Raw genomic sequence first — 22,070 nt, 5'->3', positions numbered from 1 at the left:
TTGGTCATATTCTACCTGCCCTTGTAAACTTAAAATACCATGTTACCTTGCACATTTCCTTCCCTTAAAAAAAAACACAGAGCACATATTACAATTATATGTATGCCCTTGAAGTAGTGTTTCTGACTTCTTTGCCCTTCTCTCCATTATTAAATAGATGGTGATGTAAATAAGGGACATTTGAGAACAAAGAAATGATCTCTGACTTCCTCTGGGGAGGTAACTCCAGGCATCTGCCTTGGCCTGCTGGGAAGGGAGATGGTGAACCCAGGTGGGAAGAGGCCCCTGGGTGCCCAGAGCCGGTGCAATCTAGGTGAAGTGGATGGAAGGTTCCTGGTGGCTGATTAAAATAAGTGTTGATTAGACAACATGGTGCTGTTTTGAAACTAATTTCACACACATTATTGAGCCGTCTTCTCAGCGGCCTTTATCCCCCCCGGCGTTAGACACTGAAGCGCAGTGATTTATTGGCTGTTAGACAAATATTGGAACAAGGACTTGACTGGGGCCTTCTGCCTTCTGATTCCATGGTGTTCTTTTCCTGCCACGCTACTGTTCCTGCTGAGATGGAGGGGGTGGCAGCTGTCCCCTCCATTCTCCCTGTGGGTTGTCCTAGGTGGCCCTTCAATGCCGAATGGATTCACGGTCCGCGTGATGGTCTCGGCTTTCTTTTCCCTGTAACACTTCACAGAATCAAGTTTCTGATACATTTGGTTCTCCCTTTTCCTGACCGCACCAAAACCCTCAATTCCCTACCCTTTTCCATGAAAATAAAAATGAGAAAATAGGGTATTATTTTAATTCTGGACTGTCTTCCAGATTCTCATACTCGTTTTGACTTTGAAATAAAATGTTCATTTTCATGGTTTTTTGGTGGCACTAATCCTTTATTTTTTTTTTCTCTCAAGTTACGCTGCTGTTGGCAGTGTTTCTTATGTTAAGATATTTTTTTTTTAAGTTTTAGGATTTTTTGGTTTTATGCTCTCAGATGCCAAAGCACTTTTTATTTATATAAGTGATAGCTGTGGCACAGAAATATTACCCTTCCCTGAAGAAAGGAACTACGTTTGTGACAAAATTGAGGTTTGGTCAGAGCCTTAAAAGTATTTGTTTGAGACACAGTCTTGATGATCTGTGTGCTCTGCAGGGAGTTTGCAGTAGGACAATCCTAAATTAGTATCCCCAGGGCATAGTTCTTGCCGTCTTGGCAATAACTTTTCCTGCAGACTCGCTTGCTTACTCTGTAGCACATCTTCCTTTATTTTGATATTTCTGTGACTTGTGCAGAAGGTATTTTAATTTCCATGTCATAGATATGGAAATCGAGATATTAAGTGGAATGTGACTGTTAATAATAACAACTGAGATATTTTTATGGCCAGACTTTGTGCTCTGTTTACATGTATAGTTTTTTTTGTTTTTAATCTTCACAACCTTTGAGGAAGCTACTCTTATTACCCTCATTTGACACATGAGGGAAGTGAGGTTTTGAGAGGTTGAGGGACACTGTTACGTGGATAGTAAAGTTGGAACCAAGCTCTGTGTCGCCAGGTAAGGATACTCGGAGAAGGAAGTGTGGAGACTGTGTTGTGGGAGGAGAACCTGTGATGAGTGATAAGATTGGGGTCCAGAGAGAAGGGTTGTTTCTGGCATGTCAGTGGGAAGCAGGAACGAGAGGGCTCCATGGCAAGTGGGAGCACGCTTATAAATGCATGTAACTCCTCTGGGGCTGGGCTGGTGTCCTTGACACGTCCTCCGTCACGTAGGACATCACCTTCTTTTTGGCTCCTGACTGTGCTTTACTTTGTGACTAGTGCAGAGTGTGACATATAGCAATGCCAGATAGACCCCAGCTTAGAAGGGCTGTGGCTTAGAAAAGAAAATATTTCTCAAATCCATCTGTTTCTTTTTTTTAAAAATATATTTTATTGATTTTTTACAGAGAGGAAGGGAGAGGGATAGAGAGTTAGAAACATCGATGAGAGAGAAACATCGATCAGCTGCCTCCTGCACACTCCCTACTGGGTATGTGCCTACAACCAAGGTACATGCCCTTGACCGGAATCGAACCTGGGACCCTTGAGTCCGCAGGCCAACGCTCTATCCACTGAGCCAAACCGGTTTGGGCTCCATCTGTTTCTTTCTCTGTAAAACGAGAAGATTGGATGAGGTGATCTGTAAAATCCCTTCAGAACCACCACCTTGTAATATATAGGAATTGTTAAACATGGGCAGAATAAATTCTAAATTTAGGATTTGAATTTTATGATTGTCTTGTCCTTTTCCTGAAATAATCGTTTAAAACACCATATTCTGAAGTCGTCTCATAGAATATTACTTTATTTGGGTATTGGGCTTAAATTCTTTTGGGGGGGGGGCTGAAAATTTTTATGGCAATACTAACTATCTCACTAATACAAACCTATCTTTTTTTTTTCCCCTCCTAGGCCCTGCAGGAGCGGCTAAAGATGTGTAAGTATTTAATATTATGATTTCCTAAACTCTTTCTAAGGAACACACTCATTTTATGATTATGACCTTTAGATATATGTAGTTATGGCCGAAGAGACACGGAAATACTTTCTTTACCATGTACAAATCAAGATTATCATTTGGTTTATGACTAAAGTGCTATTTGAAGAATGTGATTGTGACCACCCCCCCACAGATTTTTTTAAAAATTTGTTTTTAGAAAGAGAGGAAGGGAGAGGGAGAGAGAGATAGAAACATCAATGATGAGAGAGAACCATTGATCTATCGGCTGCCTCCTGCATGCCCACTGCTGGGGATCGAGCCCGAGACCCGGGCATGTGTCCTGACCAGGAATTGAACCGTGACCTCCTGGTTCAAAGGTTGATGCTCAACCACCTAGCCATGCTGGCTGGCAGAAAAGTTAAAAGAGGAAAAAATCAGCTGCTATTTTACCACCAGAGACAACCATCATTAATAGTTTACACTATTCCATTTTTTCTAATTCTGCCTGATTGTGTGTATATATGATCTTGTACATTGAAGTCTGTTACTCTTCTATTTAATTTTTGCGTGGAGGATAGGTAGGTGTACTTTTAGGCTAAAGGGTTGAAACCATAGAGTCAGAAAAGCTGAGGGTGGTTTGGGGAGGGAGTTATCTGTGGTGAGGGAGAAAATAAATGATGGAAATAGGTATTAGAACAGGCGACAAGGATTAAAAATGTAGATTAACCTTAGAAACTCGAGATAAGGAGGAATGCATGGGTGAAGATATATAAAATTTAATCGCCTTAAGACAGACTCGCATGCATATCCTGGAGTGAGCCTTCCTTTTTCTCTCTCCCTCTGTCTCTTTAAAATTAAATCACAGGGCAGTAACATGCAGAACAAAACAGAAGTGGCTTCAGTGTGATGACATTTGGCTGCTTTCACAAACCTGCCAAGATCAGCCATGCTTTTAAAAATTGCAGTGAATGATCTTAGCTCTTTGGCACAAACAGGTTGTGTTGGGATATTTTTGGCCGGAGATGGCAGAAGCCCAGCTTAAACTGGCTTAAACAAACAAACAAAAAGGAATTTATTGGCACGTGTAACGGAAAAGCTCCAGGGGTTTGGCCTAATCAGCTGGGTTCAGGTAATCAAATGACAGGTACTAACGCTCTCATCTCCGCCTTCCTGTTTTTGGCTCCACGCATAGGCAGCTTTCCCCAAGTGGTGATGGAGATGCCAGTTTAAATCTTATCAGCTTAATGATTCCTGTGGGAAGAGGGCTTCTCTTTCCCTGTGGTTTGATTAAAAGTTCTAGGGCGAGGCTCTCCCTGGCCAGGACTGGGGTCCTGTGCCTCTTTCTGAAATAGTCAGTGGGCCAGGGCACGTGAGCTTCTCATTGGCCAGGCCTAGGTCATGTGCCCACTGCTGCAGCCAGTCAGTGCTATTAGCTCCACATGACTATTTGGCCAAAAAGTGAGAGAGTGGCAGTTCCCACTCCAAAGAAAAATTGGGATGCTGTTACCAGAATGGGGGCAATTACATCTGGGCAGGCAGAAGCAAAGCATGTTCTCCATGTAGGCCAATTTTCATGTTATTAAAAAAAAATCTCAAGTTAAAATTTTAAGCAGTAGTTATAAAAATGTTATAAATATGTTTCAAATAAGAAATGCTATTAAACACGTTGACTCAGACTTAGTAGTTGCTGTTAAAAGGAAAAGACCATAGCCACTCACTGTAAGCAAGATAACTCAAGTGCTTCTTTCACTTAAAACTTGTAAAGTGACATTTCATTAAGGTTCCTTTCTTGACAAAGCAGTTTTATTCTTATGGAAAGTGGCAGCTGGAGAGAAAATTATCTTGGAATGACTTAACATAAAACACGCTGAAGCTCTGTCTTTTAAAAAAAATGAAATTACGAATCTCTAGTCTTGAGTTTCCTTGGGATCCTTTATTCATTTCTGTATCTAAAGCACTTATATCAGCTCTCTGTTCCTCGTTACGAACCTGAGGGTGTCTGATGGACCCATCCTCTGTGAAGTAGCGGGCAGGGTGTGGAGGATGGGGCGGGGTAGCATTGGAAAAGCGTGCATTTGGGGAGCAGAGAGACCTGCTGCCATTTACTAGCTGTGTCCTTGGTATTCTTATCTGCAAAATTGGAATAGCACTAACTGTGCAGGGCAGCCATCTTCATCTTTACCATCATCCTCTGCAGTTAGTAGCTCCTCTTGATTGAGGGCTGTGAGCTGTATAGCGACTCTAGCACTTCAGGTACATTATCTCATGCCGTACCCATGGCAGTCCGATGGGGACAGTAATGCTGTTTCATTTTGCAAATGAGGAATGAGGCAGAGAGCGCTTAAGTAACTACTCGAGGGTTATGATGGTTATTGGTACAGTAGGTTCTGTGTCCTAGTATAATACTTGGCATATGCTTTGCTGCCTCCTGTAAATGCTAGAGAAGGATTGGGTGGTTTAAGTGTTGTCGAGAAGATTTAGCAGAGCCTCCGCCATGAATACCTGATGGCAGAAGACCCGTTGCCTTGAGGGCCTTGCCTTCATAGAGATCACACAGTCCCAGTGGCGGAATATGACCTTGAAGAGATAAAGTAGATGGGTGGCTTCCTCTAGGGATAGAGACCAGCAAATGTTGCTGAAATGCTTGACTACAAGGCGTGAGCTAGAGAGATGGGGAGGGACGCCCACAGGGGCTGATGAATGGCGTGTGTGTGTGTGTGTGTGTGTGTGTGTGTGTGCGTGTAGGGACTGGAGGTGAAGTTGCAACAAGACAGCGGGCGTCTTGGGACTGGGAACAGCGGAAGGAAGACTCTTCCCCCCCTTAGGGAGTGGGATTTTCTCCTCTGAAATGTCAGAGGTGAAGTAGTTCCAGGAACCAAGCTCCACTGAGCAGCCGTGGGAGTAAGTTATTAGAGCAGCAATTAAAATGGTTGGGATAGAGGAAGTCAGTGAAATGCGAGGCAAGAGGTCGATTGAATGATCATGATGCTTAAAAAGAAAGCCAAGGTCTTCAGTGCGTTGGGGCTGTTTGTAGCAGGGCTCCGGCGCCCCAGGGGAGAGGTTTTGAGTGAAAGAGCTCTGTGGGGAGGTTGGGGAGCATGCTGGCTCCATCTCCTGTTTGGAGACTCTGGGATGTGAGAAAACAAGCTGCATGTGGTCCAGGTTCTGGAGAAGTGATACCATCAGGGAAAAGCAGGGGTTCTTTAGGTAAGGAGGCGGAGAGAACATTCCTGACTGACTTATGGCAGATGATACTTTCACAGCCAGTGATGAAATAAGCCCAACCCCGTGTGCTTCTTAGGAGAGCAGTAGAGGGGCAGGGAAATAGTAATTCAGCTCTGATCCATTAGCCCCATACAAGGAGTGAATGCTACTCAAGTTCTCCAGTAATACATTCTAGAAGAAAGAAGGGGACCGATATTGCCAACGGGCTCATCCAAGGAAGAGATTTAAAGGTGACTCTTCAAAGAAGTTTTGACATTGGGAAGAAAGGAATGAGGTTTGCGTATAGGCCGAAACAGTCCACGATAAAACATTAATTCGATCCTAAATCAAATGTAATTGTTTGGTAGACTTGATCGGAAGCACCCTAAAAAGCAGGAGCCGTCATAAAAACATTATAAAGAAAGTTAAATAATTATACTTTATCTGGAGAACTGTGGTGTGACTGGAAGTCAGTATTGTCAATTAACAAACTTATTCCGAAAGATTACGATGAATGGCAACTAAAAGTAGATAGTTAGCTACGCTCAAAGTCTCCAGAGGCTTCCATATTGAATTTTTACTGTTTACAAATCAAACTAAGTTGGTGGCACTGCAAATATGGAAAAAGAAAAGACTGCAGGCTGGTTTTCAGCTTCTTAGATCATTGCTAATAAGAATAGCTCTAGATTTAGAATATTTTTCTTGATGAATAAAAAAATCTCTCTCTCTCTCTCTCTCTCTTTTTTTTTTGCCACATAACTATGTTAGGTCTGGAAAGCTAGGGAAGTGAACTTTGTGCATTTTAAGGCAGGCTATAGCCAGGATGAGTTAGGAGATGCTAATTGGGTGTGGGGGAGGGAACTCTGTCTCACATTTGTCATCTGTATTTGTTCCTGAGAGTGCACACAATGGATCCGTGCCATGGTTCCATTATTTTACCTTTGAAACCCTTTTTAAGGTCACTTCAGAAAGCTCTTTTATACAACTCAGAAACTGAGCAAATAAGTGAATAAAACATTTTGACTATCATGTATTACTGAGGAAGAAAAAAGTAGTGGTTTATATTTGATATAGTAACTTTGGATAAAGTTTATTTCTTTCTTTTTAAATTTATTGTTTTTGTTAATTCTCACCCAAGGATATTTTCCCATTGATTTTTAGAGAGAGTGGAAGGGAGAGGGAGAGACAGAAACATCCATGTGAGAGACACACATCGATTGGTTGCCTCCTGCACACACCCCGACCAAGGCCGGGGAACCTGTAACCAAGGTACATGCTCTTGATTGGAATCGAACCCAGGACCCTTAAGTCCACAGGCCGACGCTCTATCCACTAAGCCAAACGGCTAGGGCCCCTCCCTCCCTCCCTCCCTCCCTCCCTTCCTTTTCCTCACCCAAGGATATGCTTTACATTGATTCTAGAGAGAGGACAGGAGAGGGAGAGGAAGAGAGTGAGAAACATTGATGTGAGAGAGAAACATGCACCGACTGGGGATCAAACCTGAAACCTCAGTGTGTGCCCTGACCCGGAATCGAGCCTGCAGCGTTTTTGGTGTATGGGACATACAATTGAGCCACCCGGTCAGGGCTGGATAAGGGTTCTTTTAATTAAAGTGATAGTTATTGATAAGATGGAGATCATAGTAGTATAAACTGATGGAAAGATTTAGGTATTCTGTACAGATACTTGGTTTTAAATAGGAAGGCACAGAATACAGTGACAAACAGGAGAGGCAGAGGAAAGCCATCTCACCCCAGAGAGCAACCACAGGCACGTAACTGGTTTGGAGGCAGCCCACCTCCCGGAACCTTGACTTGAAAGAAGTCAGAGAGAAATCCGGTCTGTCTGGTTCGTTCAGGAAGGGTCTACAGACCTAGTGTGAAGCAGACAGGATCCGAATCAGTGCAGATGTTCAGTCTGATAAGGGTTAAGACATTAGCAAGTTCACAGGCAGTAGGCTACAGGTGTTGGTGGTAATTGAGATAGAAGAAAGCAGGTTTGAAATCTGAAGTTATCCAACTGTAAGTTTAGTTGTGGTTGCCAATGGTTAGTTCCTCTTTTTTTTTTTTTTTTCTGACATGGCAGGTTTGAAATCTGAAGTTATCCAACTGTAAGTTTAGTTGTGGTTGCCGATGGTTAGTTCCTCTTTTTTTTTTTTTTTTCTGACATGCTTGTGTGAGGGCCAAGTGTTGGGCCAGCTTTGGTAAGAAAGATGTCACTCAACAGTATACCACTCTGCAAGGGTCTGTCAATTTTAAAATGTCAACTGAAGATTTATCTTTTTAACCATCTCCAAAGTGGGGGAAATATTAGTGACTAGTGGTCCACCCTCAAACATATTTATTGATGCTGTGACCAAGAATTTGAGTCGGTGCCTGTGAGCAGGTGATCTCACTTTAGGTTATCTTGAGAACCACTGGGTTAACCTTGGACGTTCTTTCTCCTTGAACACCTCTCCGTTGTTAAAAAAGAAGCTATTTTTTTGCTAACAAAAGAGACCCAGTTTTAATGAAATACCCAGTGTATTTTTTAAACATGGTCCAAAATAGTTAATACATATTCCATGGTTCTTAGAAAATGTTCCTTTGGCTTAAAAGGTTTTCTTCATAAGATGGTATGTGAGCTGATGATTAAAAAAATAATTGCACTGTTACATTTTTTTTCAAACACTACAGCACTTTCCACAACTTTTCAAATGATGTTTATGGTCAGAAAGAAAGCACTCTCTTCATAGCGGAGAACGCAGTGTACCATTAGGCTTTCGGTAATGCTCTCTCTGCAGCAAACACGCTTAGCACGCAAGCTTACTCTGTAGGGTAGTGGCTCACATATAACTAGAAAATGGAATAACTTCTCGTTAACAATAATGCAAGTCCTTTAGTACTACTTTGCTCCTTTGCTCTCTGGACTATAGAAGCAAGTCTTCCTTCTAAGATTGATCCCGGGCACAGCTGTGGAATGGACCATGTTGATACCCAAAACCCAGCCTTAGTTCTGGCCCTTCCCTGGGGTCTATCCCTTCTCTCTCTCCCTTTCTCTCTCCCTCTCCCTCTCCCTCTCCCTCTCCCTCTCCCTCCCTCCCTCCCACACTCATGCTTCTCTTTTTGGCACAGAGGCACACGTAACTGATCATAGAGATCTTGAATTTGTAACTTTAGCCAACAGGTACAATTAAACTATACTTAAACCTCATCCTTTCTAGACCCTTAAAATTATTCACATAGTTGGTTGCTTATATATATACCTTTGAATAAAAAAAAGCCGACCTATTTGTGTCCTTACCTCCCTTTACTCTTTACATCGTTAGGGAGGCCAGAAGTCAAGGTGGGCTGTGACTTTCCCGTCTCACTGCATTTGGTTATTCTATCAGGGCATTAAAACTGTGGTAAACTCAAGGGTTTCTCTGGCAGAGTTTTAGATTCAGTTCCATATTGCAGGGAGGATTTTGTGGCTGTTTAGTCCCTGGTGAGAATAGAGGCAGCTGATGTAGCCTCTTATGTTTCCTATTTCCTCTCTCAAGAGCACGAGACTGGCCCAAATTGGAACTGAGGTGAAACTAATGACAGAGAGTGGACTTTCTTTGCCATCCAGGAACTTTCTGTTTTCCTGGCAGTGCCGTTGAGAAAGGGGGTAGGCCAGTTGGGTGGGAAGCATGGAATTGGGGTGGTTGCCTTGTTAGGGGACAGTTGTCCTTCTCCAGACTCACTCACTCTAGTCACCCATTTGCCGCTAGACCCACAAATAGAGTCAGACCCCAGTGCTCCCCAAAGGGACAAGTGCACAGTCTGACCTGGGAGGAGCGAGCTTAGACTACAAAACAACTGCAGGGTGTTGTAGGCTGTATGACCAGACACCAAGGGAATGTGTCTGGGAGTGGATTCTAAGGGTGTGCAACCAAGGAGGAAGGAGTATCTGTTGAATTAGACTGGATTTATTATCTAATGGAGATTCTAGGTTTAATAACTTAGGTGCACGGCTGGGACAGTTCAGTTAACTCAGTTGCTGAAACAGAATGAGCTTGCACTCTAACCAGGGAAGTTATGACAGAGCTTCCCTGGTATAACGGAGAGGAAGGGGACCCAAAGGCTTAAGGGGATAGGAATGCCGGTATGAATCTCTGAAGTGTGACCTGCTCCGTTGAGAAACAGAATAGGGAGTACTAGTATCTCTGATAAGCTCTGAGGTGGCTTCCCCCGTAAGATGGCTATGACAGTGGGAGAAGCTGTCCCTGAGATGGGCCCTTGGGAGCGGAGGCCAAGTGGTGGTAGAACTTAACACGTGAGACAAGGTGGGCACACTTACTGTCATGGGCAGCAGGGTGAAGAGGCAGTAAATGTTTTATCCCGGCCCTGGCTGGTGTGGCTCCGTTGGTTGGGCATTGTCCCATCACTGCAAGGTTGCCAGTTTGATTTCCTGTCAGGGCACAGGCCTGGGTTTTGGGCTCCATCCCCGGTAGGGGGCATGCAGGAGGCAGCTGATCCATGTTTTGCTCTCACATCGATGTTTCTCTCTCTCTCCCCCTCATTTCCTTTCTCTCTAAAAATCGATTTTAAACATCTTAAAAAATGTTTTATCCTGGAAGGATCTTTGATCATAGCTAGTTGATCACAGTCTCCATTGGGATGAATTAGATGGACGGCCTTTTTAAAGGTTAATATTCTTCCTCTGTGTATTTCTATAAGGGGAAAACTTCTGGTCTGGGAGTCAGGAACCTGACTTGAGTCATCACCATGGAAACTCAGTTTCTAGACCCAAAGTAGTCTCTGAGCCCCTTGATTTAAAGGGGAGGCCATGCTCCCTGAGGGAACATTAAACATGGCCACAGGCATGTGCTGTAGATAATCCTCCGTCTTCCCCAAAGGGGCTCATGTGCAACTGTGTCCAGAGCTAAAAAAAAAAAAAGTACCTGGACTTTTTACACATTTCTAGACACTAGCTCTGAGTTTATATTAATACCCGAGGACCCAAAAGTGCCACAGTGGCCCACCAGTCCATGTGTGGACCTATGGTTGTGAGGTGAAAAATGGAATTTTGGCTGATGTGCAGAATTACAGTGGGTGTAATAGTCTGCAGACCGTGCTCTGGTTATTTTCTTAGTTCTTGAATTCATGATTGGAGAAGACATATTTGGCATCTGGCTGACTCCCCACATTGGCCCTCTGACTGGTGACGTAAGGCTATCTTGGTAGGAAGGGCTAAGCAGAAGCCAGTGGGATTTCCCCTCCCTACCAGGATAATAAACAAAAGGAATACTGCATCCCTGGGGGAATTTCAGAAATTAGTGTCCTCACAAAAGACTTGAGAAAACAAAGGCATGGAGATACCTCTCCTACCCCCATTGAACTTGCCTGTGTGGCCTGTGCAGAAGGTAAGTGTATTTTACAGAGTGACTTTGGAGTATTGTAAACCTCATGAAGAGGTGATTTCAGTTTCAGCTGCTGTTCGAGATATGGCATCTTCATTGAGAATAACCAACAGAGCCCTGGCTTCTGTTATGAAACCTTTGGTCTGGCAAGTCCTTCACCTCTGAGCCAGTTTGCAAAGATTACCAGGAGCAGCTTGCTATTCCTGGCATGGCTGACAGCCCACCATCAGTCTTGTCTCTGTGTCCTATCCTCTGTTCTGCACAGCACATCCTACTGATCCAATATATTGATGACACTGTAAGTGAACCTGATGAACAGAAAGTGACAAGTACTTTAGATGCGTTAGTGAGACGGGTTCAGTGGGTGAGATACAGCCCATTCTTGCTGCCAAGTGATGTATTAGTTAGTGCCCAGTCAGGGTAAGGGAAATCACGAACCATTTTGGCAGAGAATTTCCTGTGAGGACTTGGTGAAGCAGACGTTGGAGGATTGAAAAGGTAAGAAAGGAAGGCCGAGATGAACAGAACCAGTAATAGTGGGAAGAGGCTACCTGAGCTCAGGCTGGAGTGACAAAGGAAAGAGGTTGAGGTTATGGACATCTAGGAGCTGAAGGAAGAGGGGTTCTCAGGGGCTGGGGCCCAGATTCTGAGGAGAGAGTGCTGCCTGGCTGCTGCTGGGGAGACGGGGTGCTCCAGGCTGGAGGTGACGCATCTGACTTTTGAAATCCCTCAGTGATCTCAGCCGCAGGCCACTCAGTAGCCACTGCCCCCAGCCTCCCCACTTGAGCTGTAGTGACCAGAAAAGGAGAGTAAAGGGTCCTGCTCTGAACACGGGCACCAGCTGCTGGGGGATGCTGATAGGCGTAGTCCTTTTCCTCCTTTGCATTCGATCGCCAGCATCTCCTTGGTGGAGCCTGCCAGGCAGCCAGATGGCCAAGGGGAGTGTGGTTTTCAGAACCCCAGCCCCAGCGTCACAGAGCAGGGGGTGGGGACTTGGTGGTGAGAGACAGTAACTTCATGTCCAGCACATGTCTAGCAAGAGAGTGTTTTGTCTTGGTATGCCACATGGTTGTTTCTGGGTCACCCTGGACCCTTTGGCAATTTGTGCTAGTTTCCTTTCTCCCTCATTGAGCCTGGCCGTTGGCTCCCTAGTGGTGACCTTGGGGCCAGGGCAGGGGAGCGGAGAGGGAACCTGGTAAAAGTTACCTTTCACTTTTGATTTTGAGGTGGTTTGGTGTATGGTACCTGGTCCCTTACCTCCTATAACCCTATGTTTTTGGTTCTCTTGGTAGAAGCCTTATTCTCAAGGTGTCTTCCCCGCTTGCGGTAGATTTCTCATTCGTCAGCACCTCTGCTTGTTGGCGTCTGGGCCTTGACTCCTGAACGCTGTTAGAACTATTACTTAGAAGTGCATTACCCCGAGGAGGTTTGTCCTGGCTGATGTCTGTCCACTTGCTCCTTTTCTGAGGGAGCAAGATTATGGGCCGGCTGAGTCACAGCGGTACTTGGACCAGTAACCCCTGAGTAGTGTCATCAAGAACAGCAGAGCATTTGGTCTCTTTTCCAGTTCATCTGCTGTGAGCTGGCCTCGTTTTCACTTGATCTGTTCCAGCGTGGAATAATCTAATCTCCGGGCTCGCCTCTCGAAGGGAAGATTCACGGGTGAGGTCATCTCGTTTGCTGCTTTTCCTGATCGGCTCCAGCACCGGCAGAAAGTAGAGTAATGAGGCCTGTTTCTGAGGACTTTCTAGATTGTCCATGCCACTGTCCTCCTAGAGCCGGGAGGTGTGGCTTTGTGTTCTGTCCTCCCTCCTTCCCCCGTCACGGTTTGGGGGACAGATTTTATAAACCATCAGCCATCACAGCTGCAGGCCACCCAGTAGCCACCCTTCTCCCACGTAAGCTGTAGTGACCAGGAAAGAAAAATAATCAAGTTCTCAGTGAAGCAGACGGGCTCATCCCAGAGCTGGCCTGAGCAGGGTCCTCGCCTGGACGTTCTGGGTTTGTGAGGCCGAAGAAGGACCACGATGGACTAATTTCATTCCCTCAGAAACTGAATGGAAACCTGTCTGTGCCCACAGTGAGGCCGCACAGGCTCACCAGATCCCATTACATCAGCTCCCAGTGGGAACCTGGGAGATCCCAGGCTCATCACAAGCTCCCTTTGGCATCTGAATGTCTAAGAAAATATCAGTGAATTCGTTGTGAAGGCCGGTTGATAACAAAACCTTTCAAAATGTATTTTGCGAGAGCAAACGAGCGCAATGATATCTTAAAATGGTGTCCGGACAGCCAGGGCATCATTCCAAACCTGAGACTCTCCCAAGGATTAGAATCCCAAAGACTTACGTTTCTTGCTCAGTTGTTTAGTGGTCAGATTAACTTAACCCCCGTTTTGAACTGCCTCAAGATAATATCCACTTCCCATATCAGCAAGAAAGAACCTGTCAGATGAAGGGATTGAGAAGTACAGATTGGTAGTTACAAAGCAGTCAGGAGGATGTAAAGTACAGCAGAGGGGATATAGTCAGTAACAGTGCAGTAACTGTGTATGGTGTCAGATGGGTACAGATAGATTGGAGTGATCACTTTGTAAATTATATAAATGTCTAATCACGGGGTTGTATACCTGAAACTGATAGAACATTGTATGCCAACTGTGATTGAAAAACTAAAAAAATATTTAAAAAATGAAAGGCAAAAAATATTATAATCTAGTGAAAATGGAGGCTGTGTACTCCAGAAAAAGAAAATAGTTTAAAATCTAAAATAACCCCACGCTCTTTTAGAAAAGTGAGTCCCCCACACCAGAAGGAGGATTTTGTAGCTCTCGCCTGCAGCAGTAGGAACCTGGTGGCAATTCCACTGGTTTTTCGGGGCCTTTGGCTCAACAGCTCCGGGCCTTCCTTTAACCAGGAAGCTTTGTTGCTTCAAATTCTTCTTCCTGAGGCCACAGCCTGTGGAGTTGGGGCCAGACCACGTCATCCCAGCTGGTAGTGTGCTGTCCTCTTGGACGTGAGCAGGGCAGCATTTGGTCCTCAGGCAGTGAAACACAGTGGCTTGGACCTATCTGTTCAGAGGGGATTTAGTTTACTTACTTACTTTATTAAATATACTTTGATTGATTTCAGAGAGGAAAGGAGAGGGAGAGAGTGACAGAAATATCAATGATGATGTGCCCTCAACAGGAGTCAAACCCAGGACCCTTCAGTCCACAGGCCTACACTCTATTCACCGAGCCAGACCGGCGAGGGTAGATTTCGTTTACTTTGGACCAAGCATCATTTCTGACTGAATCTCAGTCTGGATCTGATTTTTCAGGCGAATAAATTCTAATGTAACATCTGATCAGGACAACTTTGGCACTTGGATAAAAACGAGTTCCGCGGCAATTGGTCAAGTTCTACGAAGATGGATTGACTACGGCAGCTGCTAGAGGTTTCTCCTAATGCTAATGAAACGTTAACTAAGACTCTTCTACCATCTTGGTTCCTCTTTCCTAAGTGGGATGGTACAAATTGGGAAGATCCAGCTCGGGAGATGGGGTGCTTCTCTGGTTTGAATTAGCATGGGCTCACGGTTTATGGAGCAGGAGTTGGAATCACACTAGCCTGTGTTTGCATTCTGACTCTATTATGTGGGTGTGTAACCCTGGGTATGTTACTGAACCATTCAGAGCTCAGTTTTCCATCTTTAAAATGTGGCCAACACCGGTCTTGCAGGGTAGTAGTGAGGATTAAAGGAAATAATGTAGCACTAACAGGGACAGTCACACAGCAGGCTGTGAGCCAGTGGTGATGCTCAAGGCTTTTGATAGAGTGTGTGTGTGTGTGGTGGGGGAGCCCACTTTAGGGGAAGCCACCTTGTTGGTTTGTCACTGGAAGTGTTACTGACCTTTACATCTTCCTATTTGAGAGGCAGAGTGGTGGATTAGAATGCAGAGTGTGGCTTTGGTGCCAGGGGCATGAGGTCAGTGTTGGTCTTGCTTGAGGGTCTCGCACGTGTATTAACGACATGGTTCTCTGAACCTATTTCCTCAGGTCTGAACTCTCCGAGTTGTTGTGAGGAATAGCACTGATGGTGTGAAGTGCCCCACACTGTACCTGACACATGAGAGGGACTCACTGATGATGCCATATTTGCCCATGTAGTCTTCTGTCTCCAATCATCGTATTGCAGGATAATAGTTTGTGGAAGGAATGGGTGAAGCAGCAGTCTTATACATGGGGGCATATGTACAAAGGCAGGCATTATAAATTATTTGAAGGTTTAAAAGAATAGACATCTTATAAGTATAAGTGGTGTTTTTTTTCACATTTTGTATTATATCTGAAGCTTAATTTATTATCCAATAAATGTGGTAGCTACATGATCATTTCCTGCCAGTTAGATATGTAAGGTTGTTGATTGTTTTTTTTTAGAATGAATACAATTTTTATTTGAATGCCATTACAAACTACTGACACATATGAATACAGACTAGGTTTTAGGATATTGAATAATATATAATAGATTAAAATTATTTGTGGTTTTGTTATATTTGGGGAAGTTAAAATATATTTTAAAACTTTGACTCTATCCTTAAGCAGAACTAAGAAGGAAAATAATTAGAATAAACAGATATATAACTGGATGTGAAAAGGTTAGCTATGGCAGAAAATATGTCCAAATCTATCAGTTACATATAGCTTCAAAAATAATTTCATGATAACCTTTGTCACTCAGGACCAAGTAAACCTTTCTAATAATCTTGAACGAGTTGTCACCATCATTTTCCTATTACCTATACTAACAAGTTATAAATCCATTTTAATTACAAGGAGTAAACAACACTTTGTTATACCACTTCGATGAGCATAACACCATTTTTAATACAGTATGACTTTGACACCTTTGAATTAAAAAATGACCCAACTTGAGCAAGAGAGAAATGAAGTTGGTAATTATCTGGCCAGTGCAGGTTATGTGCTCAGTTGGATCAATGAGACCTCCAGGGGATCTTGACCTCAATTGGAGTATCAGCTGTGGGCATGGCCAGTGCGCAAGAGATAATTGCCACCTTTATAAGCCCGTCCTTTATAGATTTGGGGCTTACTGGCTGTTGCAATGAAGTAAAATCTCATGTACATATACATTTGGAATATTTACTGCTTTGAAGTGGGTGAACCCACAATTAGTCCCTAGATAGTCCCTAGAATTAGAAGATTCAGTGAAGCTGTTTAGATGTTTTCATTTTGCTTTTCTTCTGTTCAATTTTATTATTATTATTTTTAACATATTTTTATTGATTTCAGAGAAGAATGGAGGAGAGAGCGATAGAAACATCAATGATGAGAGAGAATCATTGATCGGCTGCCTCCTGTACAACCCGCACCGGGGATTGAGCCCGCAATCCAGGCATATGCCCTGACCTGGAATTGAATCGTGATCCTGGTTTATAAGTCAACACTCAACTCAACCACTCAACCATGCCATCTGGGCTGCTTTTCTTCGTGACTGAAGCCCGCCCGCAATCCAGGCATATGCCCTGACCTGGAATTGAATGGTGATCCTGTTTTATAAGTCAACACTCAACCACTGAGCCATGCCATCTGGGCTGCTTTTCTTCTTGACTGAAGCCCCTAAGAATTGTATGTTGAGTTCAGCCAGATGTATTTGGATCTCATTGAGTTTTCATTTTCTTTCAGAAAAGTAACGTATGTATGCTAACTAGTGCTTCAAGGAAAGCTTCCTGATCCTCTTAGAAATATGCCAAGGAATTTTAGCAGAATATGGGTTCCCCTTATACCAGGAAAGGGGCTGTGCATTTTACAGTAGTGATTCCTTCTACAGACTTCCCGTTAAACATTTCCTCCTTCTCTTTGCAGTAGATCATGTATGAAGTGGTGGGAGTTTTTTTTTGTTTTTTGTTTTTAGATAAAAAAAGATCTAATTGACATGAATTCTTTTTGCACTAAAGAAATACTTCATACCTGGAGTTGCTCCACTGAACTGGCATGAGAAATACAAAGCCATAGTGTATTAGGACCCTGGAAGGGACCTTCGGAGCCATCTGGTCGACCCCTTTATTTTACAAATGAGATACAGGTGGGCCACTTGCCCACAGCCTGTCAGTCACACAGGGGGCGAGTGGCACAGCTGAGAGAAGAACCAGGGCTTCCTGACGCCTCATTTCTGTGCTCTTCCCCATGTTGGCTGCCCTCAGCATTTAATTTTGTTTGCAGTTGAGCTTTCTGGCATTTGTTGGGTTTGCATAGTTTGTTAAGTAGAAAATCACCAATTTTTTTAGTGTATGAATGATTGAGGTGGAGCCAGAACACTGTGTAACAGAGATACTTGATGGACGATCTTGAAATCAAATAGACTTTAACTCAGAGTTCCTTTTCTCATAACCAAAAATGAAGTCTTTGACTACATAACCAAATGGCTCATAAATATGTTTTTGATCTTTCAGAACAGAAGACTCGTTAACAGAAGATGACAAGAGGCGGTATGTTTGATAGTGAAGCTGGCTTTAATTTGAATAATTTTGGCCACATCTCATGGATGTAATTTAACGTGCTTTAATTTGACTCACAAATTTAATTTAACACTGTTGCACACTACCAATAGAGTAGAGATTCCACCAAGACAACTTTTGGCATGGAGTATGTGATCTGGAAAAGAACTTGCCCAGGGTTCATTATCTTTGCCTCTTTCAAGCAAGTTTGGTTTTTGTCCTATGCACGCGGCCTGTAGTAGTTTTCACCCTGTGGCCATTGCGTGTGCTATTCTTCCTAACTGGGTGACCTCCCTTTATTCTTTCAGCCTTCTCTGTCCCCCCATTCCTCCTCTGGTTAACTCTCCCTGCTCTCATTAGTCCTTAGCTCTCTGTCTCGGAATTTTATATTTATGTCTACCTATAGCTGAAATGTTTTTGTATATCTATATCATTGAATATCACTTTGGCCCCTGATAATTCTTGATAAATATTACGTCACTCCACCGATATTTATTTCTATATCTCTTTTCTTCTTTCCTATTGTAAATAAAATACCTAAAATTTCTACTAACTTAATACAGCTTCCTTTATATATGTAGCTTCTTTTAATAGAAAATAAATTACATTTCCAAAGGCAATAACAGTCTGAATTCTACTTTTGAAAAAACATGAGTTATTTTAATAATTCTTTAATTGTTTGAATTACTCCATGCTTCTATTGCTTTCTTCAAATATAAAGTTCCATCGAAATTGGTCTGATTTTTCTATATCTGTTTCTTGAAGAAACTATGGAGGAGTGTATGTTGGTCTCCCATCTGAAGCTGTCAACATGGTATCTAATCCAACAAAGACAGTTCAAAAAAGTAAGCAAAATCACGTGATGTTTATTTTCTCTAAAGATGTATTTTGTGTTTTGTGAAAAATATGAAATTTAAATTTCAGCCTGCTTATCTCCACCTACATATTACTGAGTAGCAGGGAACCAGGTCTCTGGTCTTGGAATCATTTGTTGAAGTTACCACTCCAATGATGAGAGCCATAATTTAGCCTCTGTCTGTGGTTATGCTCCAGGGGTATTGGTATGTTTCATTTTTAATTAATTTCAGTGGTGATCAGTGTGAAAATGGAAGTTAATGTGTCCGTCAGTTTACGGGGTTTTTTTTTGTAGAACATACAAGTAAATTCTTATATGTAGAACACACAAGATAATCAGTCTAGTCATTAGAGGAAGAGTAACTGCCTATTGTACAATTAAATGAAGTAAGGTTAACAGTAATTGTGAAGTGAATGAGGTCCTGTTGATAATAGGTGTGACTGCAACCTTGTAGATAGCTTCTTGCTTAAGTAAACTTTTAAGTGCGGGTTGTGGTAAAGAGTGCTGATTTACTGGGCACTGCACAGTTGTCTCATGAGTTTTAAAGAGCTATTCATATATCTAATGTGCACACAAGGCTGTATGACATTAATTTTAGCATACGTTATTTATTTGTTCCTCATTGCTGTTTCTCTACTTTATGATTTGAATTAGCAAATAATGTATGTCACGATTCTTTGTGCTTTTATGAGAAACTAGAATATGTTCTGAATATTTAACTTTTCTTAATTTTCTCTTTAAGATTAGAAGAAAATATCATGACAATAATCAAGAGGTACTGTATATTTTTCTAAATAATTGGATATGCTTAGCCTTGATAAATGAACTATAGGTATTATTTTACTATGTATTTCTAAGAAATTGTGGACTTCAAGATTAGGAGGGAGGGTTCATCCTGTGTGCAAATCTATGGAATGGAACATGTTTTATTGTAAAGAGTCTTTAATGATCAGATCAATTTCTTTTGCAGGTTTTAAAATATTTTTTATTTTCTTTCAACTGAAACTTAATTCATTTAATACAAGCAAGCCAAGAGTTTACCAAAAACAGTGAGATTTCACTCTTCATTGCCTAAAACGTTAAGGGGCTAGGACCTTAGAAAGACAGAGAGAGACTAGAGAGGATGGGGCTGGGAATTAGGTTAGGATCAACATTAAGTGTTTGACAACAGCCAGGAGTTAGTTAATGTACATAGAGGAGATGTATCAGTACCAAAACTCCAGTGGAGATGGGCAAGCCATCAGTGCCAAGTTATGTGGGAAGGAGGAGTAAAATCACAGGCCAAGTTTACTGCTTGGATATCATAAAGCATGTTCAATGTAGACAGAAGAAAACATTGTCTAAAGGATGCACCATGGACCTGGGGTCCTGGTGAAGAGCTTGGAGTTAGAATTAAATAAGATGAACAAGAACAGGTGAAAATAGCTTCATTTATTACCTACCCCCAGTCTCTGAAACATACCCAGCATCCTTTTGGTAGAGGCAAGAGCCTCAGCCCACCTGGTCTAACAACACATTTGATGGGTGGATCCCACTGCCTTTCAGTCGTGCTGGATAACATCTTGCCTCTTGAACCTCCAGTGATCAGGAATGTTCTGTCTCCTAAGATTCCTGAGGTAGCCCATTCTCTTTTGGGAGCCATACAGCCTTGGGTTTGAATTCAAGCTCTTTTACCTATGAGCTGGGCAAAGTGCCCCCCCCCTTTTTAAAAAAAAATCCTCACCCAAGGACATGTTTTTAGAGAGAGGGAGAGGAGGGGAGAGAGGAGAGGAGAGGAGAGAGAGAAACAGCAATGTGAGAGAAAAATATTAATTGGTTGTCTCCTGTATGTGCCCTGACTAGAGATTGAACCCACAACCTTTTGGTGTAAGGGATGGCACTCCAACCAACTGAGCCACCTGACCAGGACTACTTCCCCTTTGTTGTCTCCATTTTTTAAATCTATAAAATGGAATTAATGCTTAGCAAGACAGATTGCTATTGAACCAATTCTTGCTGAAGGACAGTAGTGGAGTTGGTGTTTGGGATGGGGGAGAGTCACAAAATAAGCTCATAGGTGGAGACAAATAAGCTTTCCCACTGGGGATGGGGACACAGTCTTGGGTAGCTACTTCTTCAAAGATTTTCTCCTCAAGGCAACAGCATCATGGAGCTTTATTCCCTCGTGCCCATGATCACATTAGGGTGTTGCGTGTCTCTAGGAATTTGATGGAGGTTTTCTATTCCTAGTATTTTTTAATAGAGTTCTAACCCTCCATATAGATCTCTAAATTCCCTGCCAGTTTTCCCCTATTGCAGTAGTACTTTAATTATTGGCATCAATTTAAAAAAGGTAATATCGTTGAAAGAGAGCATTCCTGAAAACAGGGTGTATTTCAAAAAGCAAGGGAATAGAGTGGGAAAAGGTACCACGTAGACAGGTATCAGGCGACTCGGTAGCTCTCTTAACGCAGGACCTTAGACAAATCCTTTACCTTCTTCTCTCAGCTTCTCTCACTTTTAGTTTTCTCAGAGGAGGCAAGATGATTGCTAAAATTTGTATGTGCATCTAAAATTCCCTGATAACAATTTAGCATTGTTGTTCATAAGCCAGCCCACCTAACTTTAGACAGCTGGCTAGAATATCTCCTTACAACTCATAGCTGTAAATGTATATTATTTTATTGCCATCCCTCTCTCTTCTCAGTTTTCCCTATTTCTACACAACCGGCTTGATCCTGGTTTTTTCTTTGGCCTCCTTTGAATTACCTGCAACGTTTCCTAAGTTCCTGTCAGTTTTCCCTAGTTGCTAAGCATCCATGTGGTGCTTATCTGTAACACATCTGAACTCATGGCTTTCTGGGCTTAAATTACTGGGCAGAAACCCTGATGAGAACACTGTCCTTTGGCAAGAAAGACATTTTATGCAGAGGAGTGGAGACACCTTTTTGTGGCCTCATACGTAAAATCTCTTTTTAAATAAAGCCCCAGAACTCACTCAATGACCAAAGTTCAAAGTTGACTTGGGTGCTTTTTGAAGCAAATTGAGGCGTGATTTCAGAATCTTTTAAGAATACTTACATCACGATATAAATGTGTAGTTTCTAATACAGATGACTCGAGGGTGAAAGTTATGCCCACTTAGATGTGTGGAGTACTGCCAGCACAGAGGAGCTCAAGGGATGGCTCTCAGATGCCAATGGATGGGCTAGCTAGTCAGCATCCCGCTTCGACATAATGTAGATGGCGGGACCCCTCCCAGGAGAGTCTGCCCAAGTAGGGGAGGGACGGGGCTTTGGCTGAGCAGTCTGTACCTTTAACTTGGGTGATGCTGATATGCAGCTAATTTTGGGAATTATTATGACATGTTTTAATTGTAAGTTTATGACTCTTCTTTTCTACCTGACTTTGCCTCTTTATATAAGTCAGTGATTAGCGCTGTGCAGGCTATGTATTAACAGTAAGTGAATGTTGAATGTGTGTTTTACTTTAAAGAAAATAAGTAAATAATTGATAGACCTTTAGCTGACACACACACACACACACACACACACTGAGTGGCCAGATTATTATGACCACCTGACATTTGTAGGCAAATTAGCTGTACATTGCATCGTATGGGATATGGAAGCCGAAGGCCTGTTCGAACACCTTTGCTGTCTGCAGTTACCAAGATAAAACGTCTCCAATTC

At 42.7% G+C, this 22,070-nt stretch overlaps 1 protein-coding gene across 1 annotated transcript in view; it reads left to right on the top strand.

The window, feature by feature from the left end:
- The window catches only part of LOC106725315 (chromosome unknown open reading frame, human C12orf75), a 24,890-nt gene that overhangs the window by 1,437 nt on the left and 1,383 nt on the right, over positions 1 to 22,070 (top strand). The window contains exons 2-5 of the mRNA XM_014536011.1: positions 2,331 to 2,472; positions 17,499 to 17,534; positions 18,309 to 18,388; positions 19,142 to 19,174. Coding sequence (XP_014391497.1) covers positions 2,331 to 2,472; positions 17,499 to 17,534; positions 18,309 to 18,388; positions 19,142 to 19,146 — 263 coding nt within the window. The 3' untranslated portion in view covers positions 19,147 to 19,174. The remainder of the gene's footprint in view (positions 1 to 2,330; positions 2,473 to 17,498; positions 17,535 to 18,308; positions 18,389 to 19,141; positions 19,175 to 22,070) is intronic.

Source organism: Myotis brandtii, unplaced genomic scaffold (assembly GCF_000412655.1).
Source record: "Myotis brandtii unplaced genomic scaffold, ASM41265v1 scaffold155, whole genome shotgun sequence".
NCBI lineage: Eukaryota > Metazoa > Chordata > Mammalia > Chiroptera > Vespertilionidae > Myotis > Myotis brandtii.
The sequence above is the reverse complement of the archived record's forward strand: the minus strand, read 5'-3'. Positions and strand labels throughout refer to the sequence as shown.